General features: G+C 41.3%; 1 protein-coding gene across 1 annotated transcript in view; it reads left to right on the top strand.

Annotated features, from left to right (window-relative positions):
- The first annotated feature begins 1414 nt into the window (after positions 1 to 1414).
- Positions 1415 to 22914, top strand: part of samd10b (sterile alpha motif domain containing 10b) — a 54996-nt gene continuing 33496 nt past the window's right edge. Inside the window, exons 1-2 of the mRNA XM_034086272.2 lie at positions 1415 to 1660; positions 20100 to 20284. Coding sequence (XP_033942163.1) covers positions 1648 to 1660; positions 20100 to 20284 — 198 coding nt within the window. The 5' untranslated portion in view covers positions 1415 to 1647. The remainder of the gene's footprint in view (positions 1661 to 20099; positions 20285 to 22914) is intronic.

Below are 22914 nucleotides of genomic sequence, written 5' to 3'. Positions count from 1 at the left end.
ACAGGTATGACTATAGCACCCCTGTTTGTAACTACATTTCTGTCTCTCCTGCCTCCTTACTTATGAATTTGAACACTCCCAAGGTCAGTCTAGCATGAAGGATCTAGCCGTTTTGAAGCTCCACAACTCAGATCTGCTTCCTGATGTTGACAATTTGATTGTATTTTTTAATAATAATATATTATTCAATCTGTAATTTGCTCCAATTTGATTGAAACACAAACACAATACTACATTTCAATATGTCCCAAACTGGAGGATATTTTCATAGGAAATTCCATTATAAATGTTTAACTCACATACTGTACACCCTTGAAGAGAATTTGAAAACTTTGGGGTCAAGGAGTGCAAATCTCCTTGTGCTTAAAAAAAGAAAAAGGAAAATCAACTTAGCACTTGTCTGAAAGTTTGACTGAAAGTAAACACAAAGAACTGCATAGCATACTGTATAGCTTATCCATATTGTCAACATGCTGACTTACTGTATTCATGAATGCATGGTTTGTTTATGTCAGAGGAAGGCTCACTTTTGTTTTAGTTTGTTTGCCTACAGAAGCATTGGTTGAAGGCAAGATGAGGGTTTGTGTCTGCAAGTTTGCAACCTGCACACATAAAAGGACAAGGTACACACTGTGCTCTTTCCATTGATGCCACTATACAATAAAGGGAGACATATAGAGCGATTCCTCTGTGACTACTTGCTGTGTTTACTATCAGTCAGACTCTGAGGCAAGTATTTCATATCCTCTGTTAAAGGTTTTTTAAGAGAAAACTAGGAAGCTTTGCTCCTTGCCCTCACCAGAGACCTCCAGAACAGAAGCGTTGTGCAAAGCTTTATCTTGGCCATTATAAAGGACAAAAATGGTACATCCAGCTTGCCATCATCTAAGTGTAAGCACCATCTCAAATGCTGTGGACTGAGAGGCAGGCACACTGATTTTCCTTCTTTGTGGCTAAGTTTTATCGGTGGACAAACTTTTTTCAGCTCAGTCACTATACAGGAATATCACACCAAAATGTAATCCTTTTTGTATGTTGCAAAGTGTATGGTGCCGCTCACAACTTAAACTGATAGTATGGTTGTTTGTGTCAGCGTTGAGTGTCTCTCTATTATTATGATATTGGAGTTAAAATATTACACTTTTCTGAAACATTGTCAGTGATAAAAAAGATCTCACATGTATCCCATCCTATTGCTGCTATGATGTGGAGTGTGTTTATATTTGTGTGTGTGAGAGAGAGAGAGAGAGAGAGAGAGAGAGAGAGAGAGAGAGAGAGAGAGAGAGAGAGAGAGAGAGAGAGAATCCACTAACAGCTTGTCTCCGGGCGTAATGACCTTTTGTCTCCCGGCGGTCAGGTACACGGAGAGGGGGGCGGGGACTCAGGAGGAGCCGCTTCATATCGGACTGGTCCCGGTGTCCCGGACAACAAATGGCCGTGAACCGACAGAGGGGGAGAGTGTGATTCTTTTTTCTGCTCTCTTTTTTCTGTATACGACTACAGTGAAAGCCGTCTCCATGCTCACGTAGAAAGGTACGAGGGGGCAAGAAGCGCTCTTTATTTTCACACTCAGAACATTTTATCCATCCGGCAGAAGAATGGGAGAGCCCTGTTGACACCACGGAGAGATACACGCTGAGACCGAGCATGGCTGTGGACGGTAAGAGCGCTGTGTTTCTCTAAAGCATGCAAGCACCAGAGTGTTCATTCAGGGATATAATATTGAGTTCATAGTTATGCTACATTACAGTACTTTGTGTTTTTTTTATAGCACATTAGACCATATTTGAGTGTTTGACAGGGACATGTGCTTATTCTGAAATGTTCGGATAAGGTAGTTGGAGTTATGCTTTATCGAAAGCACAACTGTACTCAACAATAAATGAAACTACACAATACATTTGTAATTTCCTGGATTTTTGGAATAACTTGGCCTGTCCTGACCAAAAAAAATCATCAAATATCTGACTGAATTACAGATGTCGTCTATTCAAAGTGTGACTCCACTATTTATCTACAATGTCAATATGGATTGCAGTCACAATGCATAAAAGTGTTTCTATGATGGAGATGTTTTAGAATTGTTTAATTTTCAATGCAGTTAATTTTAAATAGCTAATCAATTATTTGGTGTTGTGCAAAGGTAACTATATTGGAAGTGCAGTGTTTATCATGGTCTATTTTGCACCTGACACTCTATATCTGTGGGCCAGCACCTGCCTCTAACCATAACCTGGATAAATTATAGCTCAGGTATACAACAATGAGGCAGCATTCTTTGTTTTTCATTCTTTTGTTTCACCAATAATGGATAAAAAAATGCTGCAGATGTGATCTCTCTCACAAAAAATAGGACTAACTCATGGTTATAATAGTCGATCTTTCCTACAATTACATTCTCGTCACACTTATCAATGTGTATTTTTGTTCTATTGAATGACAGAAAAAAGTAGAACATTGCCATCAAACATGTTTGAAGACTAAGACGCAGGAGAGCATATTTTGTTTGACTATCAGTACAAAACCCAATTATCATAATGTAATTATTTCACAAAACTGAGAAAATCAGCAAATTGTCCCATTTGAGAAGCTGGAAACACCAAATGTTTAGTAATTTGCTTAAGACATTACAGCAAATTTAGATTATTAAAATAGTTGCTAATTTAAATGTTCTCAATTGATTCATGACTTATTGTGCTATTTTGCATACCAAGCAAACCCCACATTTCTGAGGGAACATGTTTATATTGAACAACAACATTTACTCAAGAGGTCACATTCATACAGCCTAAAACAAATGTCTGTTTTCAGGCTTCTGAGATGTCTTGCCCAGTTTTCCAGCTCCAGGGACAAATCTGAATAGCCGTGTATAAAAAAGCTATTAGAGTATTTTTGGATTATTTGTACCATTGTTGTTGTTGTTGTTGTTGTTGTTGTTGTTGTTGTTGTTCTCGTCCTGTCCCTTTAGCATTCCTGAGCTTGGCTTGCCGGTGTTTGCTCCGGGCTAACTAACTTAATTGAAGCCTAATCAGAGGCTCTCTCTGCTCAAGGGCAATAACGCTTGTGAGAGCATCAGTGTAGTGCCAATGCCAAGTATGTCTTCCATCTGTCCTCTGTCTACCCAAGCAGGTTAGCTATTCATTAGCATGACTGGAGGTTGGACACTCAGTCAGATATGCATATATGCCAGTGACACATTGTGCTATCTATAATTAATCCATCATTTACTTAAGCATCATTCATTTACTCAGCGCCATGGGCTTTGACGCCGCCATGGCAGTGTGTTGCCACTTAAACTTTAAAGAGTTTTTGCTCCAAAAAACGGTAGCACTTTTTGTGGATACACAGGGTTTGATTTACAACCAGTGGCAACAACTAGAACCATTTACTGAAACTCCTCATGCATGTTAGGGCAGAGAGTGGTATTTGATAGGAACTTGACAATCACAAAATATTCCATGCTTTTGTATTGAACTGGATAACTGTAACCTGTTTGTGGGTAAATAATCATTGTACAACTAAAATCTACTCCTTGTCATCTTGGACCCTGATTTGTTAACCATGAATATTTCAGGGGTACATATACACCATAAAGCTGATGATATGTAAGATTTGTCTGTAGGTTGTTGTTTCATTGTTAGGCGGACAGTCAGTCACAGGCCTGTGACTCTATCGATTACAAGAGTTGATCTGCATTTTAAATGGTATTAATAACATGAATAGTTGCGTCTGAATTTATATTGCTAACAGAATTACATTTTCTGTCTTGCTGCCTGCTGTACAACGAGTCAAGCTATATAATTATACCCCCTCCAACTTTTGGCTATTCAGAGTGGATGGAATTCACCAGACGTTTACTTAAATCGACCAGGACATCTGGCTGTATTGTTATATCTGAGATAAGCCGCCATAGAAATGATGCTACTGGGTAACTGTATTGTCCACTGCACAGCATCCAGGAGCAGGGAGATTTTTCAGAAGAGGAAGATAGAGAGAGAGCTGCATGGTCCATCCATATACGCATACAAAATAAGCATGGGGCAATCATGTGTGTGTGTGTATTTTTGTGAGCTTGTGTGTGTCTCCACTCCAACATGCAGGCCTGACTAAGCTCAGTATGAAAGATATCCAAATATATGAGTCGATGCAGAGAATGCCAGGGTCGCTTCCATCCATCCATACAGTGCTAGACATATGTGCTCACCAATATGACAGGCTCACATGGAGATGAGCACACTGCTGAGTCTGAATCCAAAAACAACCTATTTATATATAACGACCCCTGTTTCCCTAAGCATGTGGGTGGATAGACAGCTGTAGGAGGGTTGACGTTGTCTATTCAATGTCTTAATGATGGACATGTGAGTAGGAAGCAGAAGAAAACATTTGTACAGACCCAAACAAAGAGGATTTAATACGATTTTTCCTTTAAAGGACACAGAAATGGCATAAAAAGGAAAACACTAATGCCTTTTCTTAGGAAACTATACTTGCATTTTCTTCTTAGATACAACATGTTTAACACAAAATCACAAATGTCTATAATATTTTTAAATGTAGAAATAATTGTTTACAGTGTTGACTATTGATGTTTTTCTGTTGCGTTTAGCCTAGGAGCTGTCCACCGTCTAGACTTTCCTCAAAAGGCCCACAGCACACAAACACATATTTTCTTTGGCTCAGGTCACAAAGACGGTGCTCATTCAACTGGGAAATAATCACCCCTTTTCAGTGGGGCGCTACTACCACAGGATTCCAATCTGTACTTGTGCATGTGGGTGCCTGCATGTGTTTTGGTCAATGTGTGTTTATGCTTGAGTGTGTGAACATGCAGATGAGGCAGAAGGCAACAAGCACCTCATTTGGTGGGACGTGGGGGAGGCGGGGGTGTGGTTGTTAGCTTTACACTGACAAATACACCCTTTGTTGTTTTCCTGGCGTCCATTTGGCGCAATTGGTGTTGGAGCCAAATGTGTTTCTGGCCTCTGTAGTAAAGTAATATGGTAATAGAGTGGTAACCCTCTCAGTTACAGTGGCCCAGCGAGGTCACACAGCGATTTTATGTGAGCGTGTGTGTGTGTGTGTGCAAGCAGTTAACCTCTTTCCCCTGCCCATTGTCAACCCCATCCTCCCCACAGCAGGGAGTGTGTCACTCAATATACCACATGGAGAATCCTTTTGAACACACACACAGCCTCCTGTCTTCCATCATCAACTCTCTGATCCACCTAAGCCCCGCGGCTGCACCTGGCCTGAGCCTGTGGATTTTAGATACACAGAGAAAAGTATAAAGACAAAGTGAACAAAGGGAGAGAGGAGACAGAGAATGATGTGTTTGTATACGTTGTTGAGTGTCTGAAAGTTTCTAAAAGTCTTGTCAAGACTGATGAAGAGCAGTGGCTAACCGTGTCTATCACAACTGGACCTTCTTTAGACACACACACACCCCGCCGCCGCGGTGTTAATATAATTAAATCGATTTTTTGTTTGTTTCATCTGAGTGTTCCAGGGTATACTCTGAATACCTTGAAGGCCCTGACGGTTCGCCACTGATGAAGAGTGACTGGGGAAAGTTCTCATAAATTGTTTCCTCAGTCGAGTGACATCTTAAAAAGATATGTCATTTCAACTTTGCAGTTTTGGTCATCCTTAATTGTTTTGAAAGCATTGTACTTACCACAGTTTTTGCCTGTATCCGAGAACACAGTCTTCCGTGCTACAGGTTGGAAAACAGCCAACAATTTAGCCAGAATATCTAACCCACTTTAATTTGAGGTGAAAGAAATGTGAGTGCACCTGTGTTATCACTTATTTCAAAGAAAAATGTGTGTCTATACAACTACGCAAAACTTAGATGGATGATAATTGTCAGGGACCAAGCAGTAAGCCACAGGAGTTTTTAAAGAAACTGGGTTTTTTATTTACCCAAAAACTCAAAAAAACATCATAAGCCAAGAATCTTTAATAACTAGACCTATAGAAGAGGTCAACAGAAAATAACTCTAACAGCAACTTAACAGGTGTTAACTGAACAAACCGACCTGACAAAAGGAGGGAACAAGGAAGATATGTAGTGGCTTGGCCAAACCAAATAGAAAACAATGGGTAATTAAGATTAACAGAATACTTAAAGACACTGACAAAACTTAAATCCTCCCTTTGACATGGATCACATGGATCGACCCAATTTGGCCCAATTGGCTGCTTGCAGTATTTACGAGTCCCCCACCCTCAGCCACACCCTTTGCTGATCCAGGAAGTAACCTCCCCCAATGAACACGACAACTCAAAGACAAAGAACAATATTATTACAAACAAATACCTGTGCTAAAATGTTTGCAAATAAACTAACTAATGTGACGTTTAAAGCAAATAAAGGGTTTTCTATTTTAATCGAAAGTGTGGTGTTAATTGTTGACTGCAACTATTGGAGATGAGGGTGCAGTAAACTGTAATTGCTTTACCATGTGTGGCTGTGGCCATCACAATCATTTGTCTGTTGTTTTTTCCTAATTATATTGAGCAAAACTAGGAGGTTTGTTTGAAACCTGTATCATCATGTTACTGCTTAGAATAGTTCTCCGCTGATTTGGCATTGCCATTGACATCTTCACATTCGCAGCACACAGTTTGGGTGCACTTCCCTGTTAGGTTGTGTGGCCCTTATGACTTGGTTAAAGGGATGTTGATGAAATCAATGAAATTGGAGAGTTAAAAGCTATTATGTGCAATAAACTGGAATTATCATAGATAAAGGGAGTTCATAAGTCAAGAGGAGGGCATTTAAATCCTCTTGCTATAATAGAAATAAAAGAATCAATTTAATTCAATCTCAGACATTTCTTAATACGATAATGTTGATGGAGAACATTTTCAATGAGTTATTGATCTAATGAATTTGTCCTCTCAGACCGTCCGCCAACTGTTTTGACCTCTGACCCAGTGTGCAGGGGTGGGATGGACAGAGGATGATTCAGTAGATAACCATTTACACTCTGCTCCTACAGGCCTCTCAGAGATTGATGAAGGGGTGAAAGAGGAGAGTCTGCGGTGGCATAACTCAGCAGTGGATTAGCAGGAGCAGCGTGTGGTGGAGTTTGGACTCTGAGGCATCACACTTAAATTGTCTCGTCCAGTCCAGCCTTGCCATCCTCTTAATACTTACAGAAATTACAAGTCTTCGCCGTTCTGATCTAGTGCCCGGGTCCGACTTCACCCTCAATTCCCCCCTCCTCCCTTACTTCCTCCTTCCTCCTACTGAATTAGAGTGCGCACAGGCCCATATCCAATTTCTCTCCTTTAATTAGCCTTCTGCACACGAAGAGGGATCAAGGGAGAGGTTTAAAGGGTACGGGCATGGATGTAAAAGATAAATTTTTCTGAAGGATTGCACTAATTAGATATCATTTCATACGGTTGTTTCCCTTATGTGCCACACTGTTGTTACGTTCTGACTTAATACAGACCATCTCTTTAACCTTTTCTTCCCGAAGAGGCTTAATCAATTTAATCAATGTGTGTTTCAGACAAACCATTTGTGTACTTTTATTTTAGGCTATAATTATGTTAATGGTATTGTAATGATTCAATTAGCTATTAATGAATATTGTCCATTGTTGTTCTCTGTCCTCGCTATCTGTCGTGAGAAAATTAGATGGCGCATATTGTGTTCGAGGCACGTTTCTGTAATATCATCGTGTCTTCCGTCTCATCTTTGGCCAGATGTCTTTCAGCCTGCAGTTTCAAGGACAGCAGTCAACCTTGCCCCCCCACTCACGATCCCCCATTAGAGGCAGCTAAACAAACAGTCTAATTAAGTGTGGCCTTGTGTGATAGGGTAAGCTCGGAGCTTTTCACTCTTTGTTAATAGGTTGGCCTGCTCCTCCTACCAAGTGCTGGGGGTCAGTGGAGCCTGTGGTGCAGATTGCCTATTAAACCAAATGGCTAATGGCTCCAGCTACACCGCAAGTCAGACATCCTTGCACACTCAGGACCACGAGTCACGTTCACCCACCGCAAAAGCAATTACATTGCCGGCGCTCGCAATCTTGTAGCATGATCTGCGAAAAAGGTTTGATCTGCATGTGAAATAGTTTAGACATGTACAAAAAGTGTGTGTGTGAGTCTGTGTGACTTTGAAATTGAACATGTTTTACACTCATTCCACCCATCGGTTATACCTCTTCCAAAAATAGAAATCAATTTTGCTTTCTGTCTTCTCCTCTTATCAGCCTTTTAGCCATTCCCCTTCTCTCTTTTCTCGCTACTCCAACCTATATTTCATACTTTTTTAAAATTTGGATTTGTCCTACCTCTACACGGTTCACCTTCTGTGCATATTCCACCGCCTCTCTCTTCCTTCCCCTGCTGTGTCCCCTGATGTGTATTGTAATAGTGCCCTGTGAGTATATACAGTTCTGTCGGGGTCTATGGCCTCCTCTGGCTGTCACAGTGCTGCTTGAATGGACCCTCAATGTGCCATGTCAATAGGCAGCCAAGTGTCAGCGTGTAAGTTCCACAGCTGAGAAAGTGAGAAAGAGTTGCTTAAATGCATCTCAACTCTCTGTGAATGGCTTTAAGCTCTGGAACTAACGGTATACCAACATTACAATTTTTATCTCACACTTGTCATGTTTCCTCTCATCTCTACTTTATTCTCACCTGTATCTAGTCCTCTCTTTCTGCAACATACCTCTCTCAGCCCGCTGCTCTCTCATGATATCCCCCGATGGTATCTCTCTGGAGTTACATAAAAAAAGCCCCTCTCCTATCACGTCAATCCCACAGTCTGTTGATAATCACTGTAAATGTGAGATTTTCACCTCACAAACTTTTCCCTTTTTCCATCCAAACCTCACTGAGCCTTGAGGCTCCGACTGATATAAAAGCCATATGGCACCCTCAAGAAATGCCTCACGTCATGTCGAATATGTTGCAGGGACTTATATCATGCTCAAGCTACTGGGATATTTAAGTAGTTCAATGTGACACACATGTTATAGTTTGCGTGTAAACATAATCAGATTTTCTGCCTTTCAGCTACAAATAAGAACTGACTGTGATTTTCTTAATGTCACGTCCCAGAAAATCTCCTTGAGGCTGAACAGAAGACATCCCTTTTAGCCAAAATGTTCTACTACCTCATGTGCCCCCTCCTGTCTACTATTAAATTATTCATTCTCAGAAAGAGATTGTGACTATGATGCCAGAGACAGTTAGACTCACTATCATGTTTTACTTAAATCAATAACATTTGACCTTGATCTGTTTTGTCATTTGAAATCCTTAACCTGTAGCTAAAGCTAGAGTTTTTGTACCCCAGTTTTTCTTGGTCTTATGCTCCCTTTACACTGAGTGGTGCAATCTTTGTGTACAATGTTTGCCCCCTTTTGACCTGATTCTGTTGAAATCCACTGAGACATGTGGCTGTTGTACTTTATCCGTAGATTAGGACAGATTTGTCTCTTATAAGTGGGAGATAGAGGCAACGGCATGTGATTAACTAAGTGCTGCATTTGTCACAAAAGGCTGAAGGACTGAAAGACAGAATAATCCTCTAGCGATACATGTACAGCTATGTATATTTGACTCTGTATCCAAGAACTCAGGGCTGTGTAAGACGTTTGCAGATCCTGACAGTCACTTTAGGGAATAAACAGCCATCACTTTGTGTAATATATCACCCTAAAAGCAGTAATTTCCTCTCATTTCACTTCATCTTATTTTGTCTTGTCCTCCAGCCCTGTTACAAAGACTAATACAACACTTTGTCCTAGAAATGGTTATTATATTGAGCTTGTAATGACAGATGTTAAAGTGAAAGCAAGAGCAAACTATTGTCGCGGGAGGCAGACGAGGTTATAGCGCTGTCAGTCAGAGTTAGTGGGGGCGGGTTCTTAGCTGTCATCCCAGCGTTTCGGTCTCGCCCTACATATCAGGTCACTGGTGCTCTGCAGGCTTTAGGTCTTGGCAGGAGCAAACACACACATGTAGACACACAGACTCCTAGACATCCATTACAGTTTATACACTCGCGCATGCACATACACACACTTGCCAGCCAACTGTGGCACAGAGAAATAATTTCTGATAAGAATAGAAATCGACACAAGTCACGTATTAAGTTTGCAATATTTTAGTGTCCTCAAAAGTGGAATAAAAAGATCACTATAGGGATAAGACATATCTTTTGAAACTGGTTAAGAGGCCTCCGTAATAGGACAGCAGAGGAAAGTTACTGTGCTGGAGGATATCGGTGGGATGAATGTAAAATAATTAAGGGTTAGATAATAAAGCTCACTTGTCCTCTCTCATCTAGTGAAAATGGCTCCAAATCAGCCAATGCCTTGATAGGAGTAGATGTAATAGCAGACATGGGAGTGTGGGTGACATATAAAAATAACGTGTTTGATCATGCATGTGCTATTAATGCCCCATTGTTAACATGATGTGTCTGAGGGATAATTACGGTGTGTTTTAGTTTGTGTGTCTCCTTATGTGTGTGTGATTGTCGGTGATGTCGGAGTGGCGGTGATAATAAGGAAACGGTTCAGCAGAGTGGAACAGAGAGTAGGAGTGAGAGCGGGTTGAGAACAGAATTACTGAAATCACTGTGACACACACCGTGGAAAGTGGCAGTTTCAGCGTTAACAACCAAGTTCACACACACAATGACACGGATGCACACACACTGAGGTTGATGAATTGGTGGGTCTCAAAAAGGAGCCCTGAGCAGTCTCTTTACCACAGTGCTACCTATGAAACATCTGGCGTCATAAGAAGTCAACATTAGGGGAGTTGGAGAGCTAAAAGTGTTTAAAATATTGACATTGATTGTGCGCTGTGATGTAAATGGGTAAAGGAGCTTGTTTCTGAATCACCTAATTACATTGACTATTACTGTAGGGATTGCTTTTCAAGAGATTTAACAATGTAGCTCAGGATGATAGCTGGTTAAATTATAATAAGTGAGATTATTATAGAAATAGTCATAAAAAAACAATGCTGATTTTATATTTTTAGTTTTAGTACACTTCGTTTTGATGGGTCTGTTTATTAGAGGAGTGGGAACTACACATATAAACTGTCTTGCAGATTGATGGCACTTTCATATCTGTTTGATCAAGTGTTGGATGGCTTAGTTTAGCATAAAGGTGGAAATTGCTGGTCTGGGTCTTCCCTAAGGTGAAAACACCCCATCCAGAGTAAAATCTGCAAAACTGACGAATTAACATCGTAAGATATGTTTATCACCCACTGGCTCTATTCATAATACCCTTGGAGAGAAACAGGGTAATAAGCATCTTTCCTAAAATCTTGAGCTGTGCCTTTAAGGAAAAAGAAAGGTAAGCAAACTATAAGGAAATAAGTACAGAGGGGTATAAGAGAACGACGAGAGATGAAAGGAAGGCTGTTAGTGTAAAGGATTAAGAGGCAAAGGGGGACTAGAAAGGTTCCACTGGGATCCTTCGGCCTGGACAAGAAGCTCCAGCTGGGACTGTATGTGTATTGAAGTGTGTATTTGCCTGCATGTGTGCACAAAGAGCCTTGATTCTCTTCCCCATTTCATCCCCAACTGCCCGCTTTGTACCAGCTGCTGTCTGCTATGTTACCTGACAGCGCAGTCTTGGGAGAGAACAAGTGTGTGTGTGGGGGGGAGGCGTAATTGGCATGTCCGTCTGACTGAAAGGCCCGGACGAAGTGGTAGTGGAGGAGTGGAGCTGATAACATGGCAATTAAGCTGAGAGAGACAGACCCCCAATCAGCGCAGCATGCCGCAGAGACCCACACAGACAGGTGGGACTGCAGGGAGGGGATACAGAGTCAGGGAGAATGGGAGAAAGCCCCCCCAGGTGTGTGTTGATTTGTCTTGCTGTTAGACTGAAAACAAGGGGGCTCCTGAATGGTCTGTACAAAACACGTCTGACTGTATTGTGCATTCATACTCTCCTCTCTCACACTGGAAACACCTGCTGTTGCTGCTGCAGCTGATCGGATAATAATGTTTTTTAAGCATCTTTTTCACTTAAAAAGAAAACTGATTACCGACAAGGTATTAGATTTACATCATCTGTTGCTTGTTTAAATAAGGCATTGCAGAAATAGAGCAGTGTCTTGTCTCTGTTGGTAGTTGATAGGGTGCAAATCTCCATTCAACTGCCTCGGTTATGGCACCTCTGTGTGTGGTAGATCTTCTACCCACCTTCCTTCCTTCTCTCCTCCTCCTTCTCGCCGTCTCTGCAGCCTCCTTGGTTTCATCACAAAGGATCACAACAAACTTTAAAAAACTTCAAAGCTCTGAGTTATATTTCAGTTTGCTCACAGAGGTGCCTCCACCAGCACCGTAGCTGCTGCCGAGTTGCTGTTTCTAATCATTCATGCTGCTTTCGGATCTACAAACTAACTCCCTGTCTGCAATTTCCATTCCCTCCCCGTCTATCTCAGCTTCCAATTCATTGGCGCATTTCCATTCTCTCCCCTGCGCTCTTTTCTCTTTCTATGTTTACCTCTCAGCTTCTGTGGAGCATTAACTTTTATCTTTTTCTCCACCAGCTCCCCACCCATTCTATAAGCCTATTCCTCCCACTCATTCATTCCTCTTTATTTTCTTTTTATCCCCTCGTCCTGGTGTCTTTGTATGGTTTCAGTGTAGAGCAGATTGTCAACTAACTCTCACATCGGTCAATTATTCATTTCAATGTGTGTTTGCAAACCCCTCAGTGCTCAATAACCTGTGTTTGTTTGTGCAAGTGTGTGTGTGTGTGTGTGTGTGTGTGTGTGTGTGTGTGTGTGTGTGCGTGCGTGTGCGTGCGTGCGTGTGTGTGTGTGTGTGTGTGTGTGTGTGTGTGTGTGTGTGTGTGTGTGTGTGTGTGTGTGTGTGTGTGTGTGTGTGCATCTATTGACTGGTTATTATTTTGCACACGCTACATTGCCTGCTCATTTGTCCTCTAATATGAAAGTCTATGAGCAGTGACATACATGTGAAAAGCAAAGTAGGCTACTTGTGTGATAAGCATAGCTTCAGGACATTCAATACATTATTGAGTGCTCTCCACATCCCATTCTCTCACCAGGACACAGTGTGAGTGCACCACATCGATTTAAAGACCACATGTGACAATCACAATAAACTGAAGTCCATTCAGGCTCCAGAAGCCACTCGGTTCACAGCGGCTAGTTTAACCTCTGCTCATGGCAGTGATTTAATGCAACGAGTGTTATTGTGAGTACAAGGGGCTGATTTCTCTATGCTCAGCCGACAGAGCGTGGGTGATCCTTGGCGAACGGCCTTGCAGGTATTTGTGAACTCAAGGAACTAGCATGCCGTGTTTTGCTTGCACACATTACTTCTTTAATTTCAGTTTAAAAAAAAAAAACGATAATGGCAAAACCTGTTTGTGTGATTGCTTGAATCAATTTAAAGTTCATTAGCAGACCATCTGGCGTATTGCTCTCGCCTCAAAATGATCAGCTTAAACTGCACTTGAAATCCAAATCTTATAGCTTGATATTTTTTGTCATTGTTTTTGTGGTTGACCTGTTTACTGTATCACTCGATTTCCTGCTGTTAATTTAGTGTGCCTTTCTTAGAGGTTGTGGTTTTGGGTTAAAATGGGAAAGTAGAATTATGACACTTTAATATTTTGTTCACAGACATCCGTTAATCCGCAGAACACTTATCCACTCAGGGGAACAGCTGTAAACAAACACTACATATTTAAAAAATCTTGTCTAAGCTAAGAAGTTGTGCTCCATGCTTGTTCATTTAATATCCCCCATCATTTTGGATTCTTTTGAGCAAAATGCAGAGGAGGACGTCCTGCATGACATGACAAACGATGAAGGCAGTTTAGATCACAGCATGTATTGAGATGTGAAAGCTGTGAAATTACTGTCATTGAAAATATACAGAAGAACATAATGCTGATGTTCTCTGACTTTCACTGCATTGAAACTTCTGAAATCTTGTGAATCTGCCAGTCAAAGAGTTGATGTCAAAGTGGGATGTTGATTTCAGATTTTCAGTTAAATTCTTTCATTTGACCTTTCGCAGTCATAACTTATTCAACCAATCAGAGGGAATACAATTTAGCTTAACCTTTGTAATGCTTGCTTGTGGATGTCACTGCCATGTGAATTCAGAACGGTTTACACATGCATAGTGTCTTGCTCTGCTTGCTTGACCTTTTAATGTAATTTCCTTTATTTTGTCCTCCCATCTGATAGAACAATATCCCAACCAGGCTAGTTTGGATGGATCTATCTAACGTGTTCATGAGCTGTGACTGATAAGAGTGTAGTGTCTGTGTGTGAACTAGATTGATCATCTGATTACCTCCCCAGTTAAGCTGGCTTTTCGAATAATAATTCAATATCTCATAAACAACATCATGCAAATACACACAGATAGTGTGTGCCCTTGAACATCTCTGGCATTCACTATGATGAATATACTATGGCTTCATTATGCAGATGGGGCTAACTGGAGCTTGCTTTAGTCTTCTGTATGTGGATGGTGTCATGGTCAAAGTAACTTGATTAAAAGTGTTGTGCAGTATATTTAAAAAACATAATTATTAGGGGTTTTGGTTTCACAGATGTGGAGAGATGTATTACTTAAAACTGCTTTAATATTTTACAGGGAGATTTACGTTTTTTTTGCTGAAACATCAATGAGGACATTAACATACACGTTTGTATACAAGTTTTTAGTGTTTTACCAGTTACATCTAATTCTTACATGGACCATGATGAATCTGATTTTTCATACCTAGTTTTAATGTCTGTGAAGATCAGAGTTCAAATATAATTCTTTGGCCACTCCTTCATTGCTTCCTTGGTTCCTTCCTTCTTACTGAGTTACCTCAACAGTTTGGCATAACCACAGTTTGTTTTTTAGCTGCCTGAACTTTGATGCCATGTTAAATGGAAAGTCACATTTTTTTTTAAACATTAACAAGATGTTAAAAATATTTGGTCTAGTAAATCCAGAATTTTTATAGCAGGTTATCCTCACATATCCGGGATACTCCACGCAGAACCCCAGATAACTGGGATACTAGTGCGCATTAAAGGCACTCAGTTTATCCAGCCTGATCTCACCTCACATCCTGTTACTCTACCTCGTCCTCCTTTCTCCTTTGACATCCGCTCTGAGTTATCGATTGTCTTTGAGATCTAATCTATCCTCCCGTGTCATCACATGAGAGCTTGAAGGGGATAAAACAATCTCATGATCTCATCTGCTCATAATTTCCCTCTTTGTCCTCCTTCATTTCCTATAACAATTAATATTAATGTTCTGTTCTGAAGCTTAATTGAATCTACTCACTCCCCTGTGACGTGTCTTCTTGCCCATTTCCCCATCTTTTTGGTTCCTATTTACCCTGGCCTTCAGTCCTTTATCCTCTTAAGAGGGCACAACCATGTTAGATCCCTGTATTTCATCTCCTCTGCTGTGTCACAAGTTATTTTCCTCCTCTAGTGCAAAACATTTAGTGAGTTCCGCTGAGCAGGAGTGGATATGACAGCCAGTGTCCTCGGGTGAAGGAGTTACGTGGACTGTGTTTGTGTGTGTGTCTTCCTGCGTTTGTTGGAGTTAGAGAAAATAAGTCAGACTGTCCTTAACGCTGGACCCTTCACTTTGTTTGTTTTTTCTCTACAGTACGGCCTAAAAATAGGAAGCTAATGTTGGCCATTTCTCTCAGCAGCCTTTGTTGTTCTCTGTGCCTTTGGAGGGCAAATGGACTAGGCAAATCATAACAGAAATGTTAGCTGCACCTGTGTTCGGATTACACTGTGCATTGTGAGCCATAAGTGCCCCACTGTTTACATCTAAAACTCAGCCTCCATCCACATGGCTGCATATGCAGACTCTGCAGCTGTATTCAGATGCACCAGCCAGAAGAAAAGCAGACAGGGATTATACAGATGTGTATGCAAAATATTCAAGAGTCACATTCACGTATGCATGAACATGCCGGCATCTGCTGACACACACAATCAAAAACACAGATCTAGCTGCCGTCTTCCTCATTTGTGTGCTGATAAGAGTCGGTGTGTGGTTATCTTGAGCCTGCATCGTGGGTGTCCATTGTTTATTCCCATTTCCCTATCTGCGTGTTCCTGTGACACTGATGGTTTGTGAGAGAAACGTCAGCCCTAGCCTGTGCGACAGTTTCTCATGTCATCGTGGGTAATAGACTGCAAAGCATCATGGGAAAAACCCCTGGGGTACATGATTTTTAGTTTATTTTTAAAGCTCCAACCAGAATTATTTTTATCACCTCCTGCCGTTTCAAAATGGAGTAATTTCATGGCTCATTCCTGAGGTTAAGACCGGGTCGGTTGGAGTGGAAGAGTTGTAAATAGCCCCTCGCTTTACCACCCAACTTACTATAGGCCCAACAAATCTGGATCATTTGTAGATGTACGAGACGTAGTGAGTTGGCAGCATCGCTCTGTTTGATGCTATATTTAGGACTTCAGGTTTAATGTGTTTCACAGGCATGAAATCACTTCATGATGAAGTTTCACCCTCTTGCAGATTACCAGGAATGAAGAAGACTGGGATTTTGTTCTCCTCTCTTTCATATAAAACTTGGTCTGCAAATAGAAATGCTATCTTAGGGTTGAATAAGAGGTGCTTGGCAGTTCATGCTAATATCATGCTGCTAAAATACACCATGTTAACCTCTCTGTGATGCCTGGAATAGGGTGGATAAGCCTGAACACTTGCCTCCATGCGAGAGGATTTCAGAAGTTGATGCCAAGGTTATGCACGAATCAAACTTCTACAAAAAGCCCACTCAGCAAAAAGATTTTAACACAGACTAATTTAGATGCTCTCTTTTGGAGTCAAATGAGTAATGTCCAGTGATGCCATGTTAATCTACTGTGGGATTTGGCTTGGAACGACCTTCCAGGGGTGCCGTACTTAACGGCTTAATTACCTTTACAAAAGGGTATACCTCTGAGATTTAGCAGCCTCTCTGCAGGGCAGATATGCTGCTCAGTCGAGAGGAGGTGATATGAGGTTACACTTCACTGGGCTGAGTCCTGTTGACTACCTACCCTCTGCACACACTGACACTCACATAAACACCTGTCTGACACTTTGCCCTTGGCTTTGGCACCTCTACCACCAACAGTTCTTTCTCTCTCCCTCCATGTGAGGCTGAAGTTACAGATATCTGAGCATCATAAATTGCACATCATCAAATCTTCCTTATTTATTTACTTTATTTACTGACTCAACAAATTCATATCCTTTTCTGCTTTTCACCCTGCTTCCCTCCATCCACCTTTCATCCTCCCTAGTTTGCACTTCCTGATTAGAAGTGATAAAAGTCACCGGCAAGGGCATCTAGAGATAATATTACACCAGTTAGTGACAAATAGGAGAGAGGAGATTTTACGTTTGTCCGGGTTTATCAAAAGTATGTTGAGACAGACGAGGAATAAACCTTCCTGCTGAATAGTTAGGATGGTAATCACTCAAAATGCAAAAACACTGCATTTGACACTGATCTTTATCACATTTAGATCCACAGCTAAATCCCATCATTGAGCCTCTTTTAGAATGAATGGCTTTTTCTAAAGCTTAGCAACCGTAAAAAAAGACAACCGTCAGACGCATACGTAGAAATGCCTTCCGAAGCGGACTTGAAATGGAAGCCATGGATATTTAATCACCTTTGGGTGATTTTATTCTCAGCCGAGTCCTGTGACCGGAGGTTAAGTCGACCGAGTCCATTGAAGCTTGCCGAACGAGCGCTCTGTCTTCATTTAATGACTGCCGGGATTGGCAAGATATTGCACATATTGAGCTTTCAATGGAACTGTGAAGTCATGATGTTGCATTTCCTCATCTACAAAGTGATGCCTATAAAGTGTAGGTCAGTCTCCGCCTAATAATTGGAAAGCTCTCTTTAACAGCTTGTAAAATGCAGTTGTTTCGCGGTCTATAAACGCGTCTCCCCTCTAAGCTCTTTTACCTTTCCACAGTTTGATCAGTTTACTGTCAGTTTGAAATTTACAGATGCGCTCGCTCTTTCTTGTCTGGCTTGCTCATGCTTTTGCGCTCTCGCTCTTGTCTCCTTCTGATAGATTGGCAGGTCTTTAAGGTTGCAAGGCGCTTAGCTTCCCACGTCCCTTCCTCCTGTCTCCTCCCCTTCATTCTGACTGGCAGTAATTACATCAGGGCTGGACTTGGTTTGTCCCGACGACCCCAAAGACCTGACAACCAGAAAGATAGAGAGAGAGAGAGAGAGAGAGAGAGAGAGAGAGAGAGAGAGAGAGAGGAACAAGTAAGATACTGCTAGAAGATATAAAAGTAGCAGCATATAGAAATGGGGAAAGGGGGAGCACAGAGAAAGGAAGCGGTATGAGAAGGAAGAGAAGGTTACACATCAGTGGTTCCTGACAGGCCTTTCTTGTTTTCATCTTCACAATCTTTTTCATTCCTCCATCATAGCTATGTGAACTCTTTCGTATTCACCACTGCTCACATGAAAAGACTTTTGGGTTGAGAAAAAGTGCCGCCCCATCTCTTCATAACCCACACTACTTCCAGCCGCAACCCAGAGTCTCCCACAAGCCTCAGCTGTCATACAGCAGCTCTCAGTGCTCTGTTGTGTAATTCTGAAGTGGGAATTGTCCTGGAAAGCGTGTTTTTTCCTTGTTAGTGAAAAAGAATGGCAGGTTTGCTTTAATGTTGACAGAAGATATCTTGTTTATATCTTTACATCGGGTATGGAAGATAGAGCAAAACCATTGGGCCTAAAATCCCATGTAGAGAAACATGAAAGCATTGAAATAAATCCATTCTTTCTTTTTTTTTAAATCTGGTCCCCAGGAGAAGGGTGGAAAATAAATTAGGAAGTCATTCAGTACATGAAATGATTCTTTTCTAAAATAATGCTCTGACATTGTTCGGTTGTTAAGCTTTTTTCAAATGTAAAAGTAATGAATGCAATGTTCATTATTCCTTGTTTTGCTTTCAGCCCTTTCATCAGTAATTCTGTGTCCAGCTCAATAACTGCTTTTACACGCACACGTGAATCAGGGGATTTTAGGGAGAAATCCAGTTGTGCTTGACATGCACACTTAAGCTGCTTTAAATCTTATATTGTTTGTAATGGTAAGCGTATATGTGAACAAACAGTTGCATATTCAAAGTATATTAATGATTAATGATGCTCCAACTTGAATGTATTTATTCGGGATTTTTGTTTGACTTGACAAATTACCTCTCTTGCTCAAAGCTGTGTGTTAACCAGGTTTCTCTTAACCCCTCAGGAATGGATTTCTTGTTAACATGGCATTTTAAAAATCAAGTGACTGTCAAAAGTTGACAATATGCAGCAGCATATTCTATCTCTATCTCAGTTTTACCCTCTGTCATGCATTCTCTCGACCTTTTTCTGCTCCCACTTTCATCTCTCTATTGTGTCTGGATTGTGTGCAGTAAAATACTCTTTTATCATGCACATGTGTCTAAGGTAAGGGGAGCAATGGATGTGTTTGTCCCATGGAAAATAGACCCACAGCCACAGACGACGCACCACTGTAGCCTGTTCAACTTGTGAACCACAGAAGATGCCCTGTGGCTCTCGGAGATCTGCCCCCTGAACCTGTCGTGACAACTTGTCTGCTCAGCTGTCTCACAGCTAACGCTCTCCTGGGAGGAAAGGGTAGACAGACAGAGAGAGGGAGGGATGCACAAATATTTATGATGAAGGATTTCAATAAGCAAAGATTAATCTAGCAAGAGAGACAAAATGCGCTGTCTCTGTTAATATGCATGTAGCATGATTGGAGATCACAGTGGAGTCGCACTGCTGCCCACCACCATCACCAACACAGCCATCTGTTCGTAGCAGTGTGACAGTCAGTACATAGAGCATGTCATCTGGAGTGAATGCAAACTGTTAAGCTCTTACTTAGAGGATTATCAATTATTTATTTTGTTAGTTTTTTTAGGTGTTCAGGTCTCTCAGTTTATAGACAAAAGACATTAAACTAACATAATACAAAGTGAGTGCTTAGTGTGTTTGTTCTTCTCTGATGTTTTTGTTCCTTTCTCTTCCTCCTCTCAGCGGCGTCCAGCTTCAGCTTTTGCCGCGCCTCCCTGGAGCACACGCTGTCTGCGGAGGAGCTGAACTACCAGCTGCCGCGCCGCCCCGGAGGCAGCAACCTGACCTGGCACGACGGCCGAGGCCAGAGGACAGCGCACACACGCACCGTCAAGCTCCTGCAGCAGCCCGGCACAGAGGGCATCCAGGTATACAGACAACCACACAAACACATTCAAAGGCAGTGCCGGGGAGGCTTTAAGTGCATGTTTTGCTTACAAAAACAGTTTGCAAGAACATTTGTTCAGGCATCGAGAGACAGCTCAGATTTAAGCAGTTTCGACCCCAACAAATGAAAAAGAAAAAAGAAAGCCTCTGAGGCTGGAGCCATACTTAGTTTCACTAGTGAAGCAATCTGCTGTGCTTGGAATCTGTCAATGATTTGGGTTTGTTCAAAAAGAGTAAATGTCAGGGCAATCAGCAGCATGGGAAAAGAACACATGCCACATTTTAGAATCTAAAGTTGAAGATCTAAGTTTTCACTTTAATCCCAGTTTGCAGTAGCTTGGAATCAGTTCTGCCAATTTCACATACAGCTAGTGTTTTTAGAGGCTTATTGTTGCCATTTAAATCATAATTTACCGGTATAATTGATATTTTTTTTTTTGAACAACCTTTAATCATTTTGTGTTTTGTTTGTTATTTTTACTTGATACATTTTTAAAAGCCGTTAAAGGAAACCTTATTGGTTCTCTCGCTCTGGTAATCAAACAGTCTGACCACGCTTTGTGTGGTAAAAGTATGTCAAAATAAAACTTTTATTTTATTTTGATTGTTTTATTTCTGCATATGTGATCATCTTTTGCTCATTATTTGAAGTTGTTCTCATCGTAAAGTCGAGAAGTTATAATTGGTAAAATAATTCACTTGTATGACTTTGTATTGAATTACATCCCTGTGCCAGATAATAATATTTAATAAAATATAGTTTGAACATTCTTTAGTAGCTTAGTTAAGAACATATTATTTCCCTTGAGGTGCGGTTTGCAGTAATTGAATATGCTCCTGTGTGAATTAACTGGTAGCCCATAACAGCTTTCCACTGTAATCTTAAAAGCAGTGACTCCAACTATATGAGAGACAGAGTGGTGTAATGAAGCTGCCCTGACTAGGGTGGGTAAAAGCCATATGTGCTCTGTGGCAGATAATCTCTGAGCATCAGAGAGAAAAGAGAGCATTAGTGCATCAGCGGCAGGGGTGCATCTTTAGCTGTGAAATCTCAGCGGTACGACGAAGTCCAATTGTTTCATCTTGTACATGATGTTGGCCGAGCCTGTAGTGGATACCGCCAGAGAGAAGCTGGTTTTGTAACGAGTGCTAAGAGAACTGTTATCTCACTACTTGTGATGTAACTGTGCTTGTGTACAAGGAAACACATGCTGCATACAAATGTACTTAATACTGTCACATGTGTCTAAAAATCTCATTTATTCCACAGATGCATGTTTTCCCCCCCGAAGCTCAGCAACAGCTTCAACAGAACTGACTGCCATAAACACCGGGTATGAAAGTCATTTTGGTGCTGAATGGCTGGTGGGGAAAGCTTGCTTGGTGGCTCAATATCTCAGCAGTATAATGTAAGCACAGCAGCCAGAGCATCATTTACTTCCTCACATAGCTCTTGTGCAAAATGGAAGCCCACCTGTGCTGCACCAGAGAGAGGCAAAACAAAGAGGGAACAAAAATCTATTTTAAGGCATCCCGTCTGTGTTTGACCTAAAACACCATATGACACAACAGCCTTCATCCTGGCTACTACTCTTTACATGAAAGAGAGCAGATAGCCCAGTGGAAGTCATTTGTTTAGTCTCTCCACCACAGGAACGTTTGCTGTAAAGTGTACATATGCACCTCGAGATTGTTCAATAATCCATAAAAGACTGCCCCCTCAGCTATAACAGCTATAAAAGGCTTAATAAAAGACGAGTGGGAAGCTGTTTCCATGTGATTACACAGAGACTGGATAATTAAACCTCCTTCATACCATGAGAAGTAAGGCTTATCTTTTCCTTGTGGCAACAAGCCTCTTCATGCATTATTCAACTACTGGTACAGCAGTCCAGCCCTCTCTGATGTGTCTGTGTGTCTCTTGCATTCACAAGAAAAAACAGTGTCCCTTTGTACCTCTATCTTAAACCATCTTTGTCAAAAAACAAGCTTGGGTGTATTTCTCATGAGGTCCACTGGTAATACTAGTCCCATGCGAGAAGGGTTTTAGGGTTATGTGTGTATACGTGGGTTGGCATCTGTGGGTCAATTTCTCTAAGGAGTGATGATTAGATTATTCTTCATTACACAGGTTGTGCACACATCAGCTGTAACGAGGGAGCCAGTTAAGTGAAACACCGCTCAGCTTCTGCATATAAGGTGGGACCTGGGGAATCTTCCTTATCATTTAAGAAAAGCTAATATAACACAGTGTGCACTTCTATGCAAACTCCTGTGCACACACACACACACACACACACACACACACACACACACACACACACACACACACACACACACACACACACACACACACACACACACACACACACACACACACACACACACACACACACACACACACACACACACACACACACACACACACACACACACACACACACAAACACAAATCTGTTATTTTGCTATGCTGACAAAATAGGCAGAGCCACGCTTACCCAAAGTACATACAACAATATATAACATGTATTTACATATAAGTGTTGTCATTGAGCATTTTTCAGTTGTCTAGCTACTACAGTACGTACAAAGTGGGATAATTTGATTTGCT

The sequence above is a fragment of the Pseudochaenichthys georgianus genome, chromosome 7 (assembly GCF_902827115.2).
Source record: "Pseudochaenichthys georgianus chromosome 7, fPseGeo1.2, whole genome shotgun sequence".
NCBI classification, from domain to species: domain Eukaryota; kingdom Metazoa; phylum Chordata; class Actinopteri; order Perciformes; family Channichthyidae; genus Pseudochaenichthys; species Pseudochaenichthys georgianus.
This window is presented reverse-complemented; position numbering and strand designations above follow the sequence as displayed.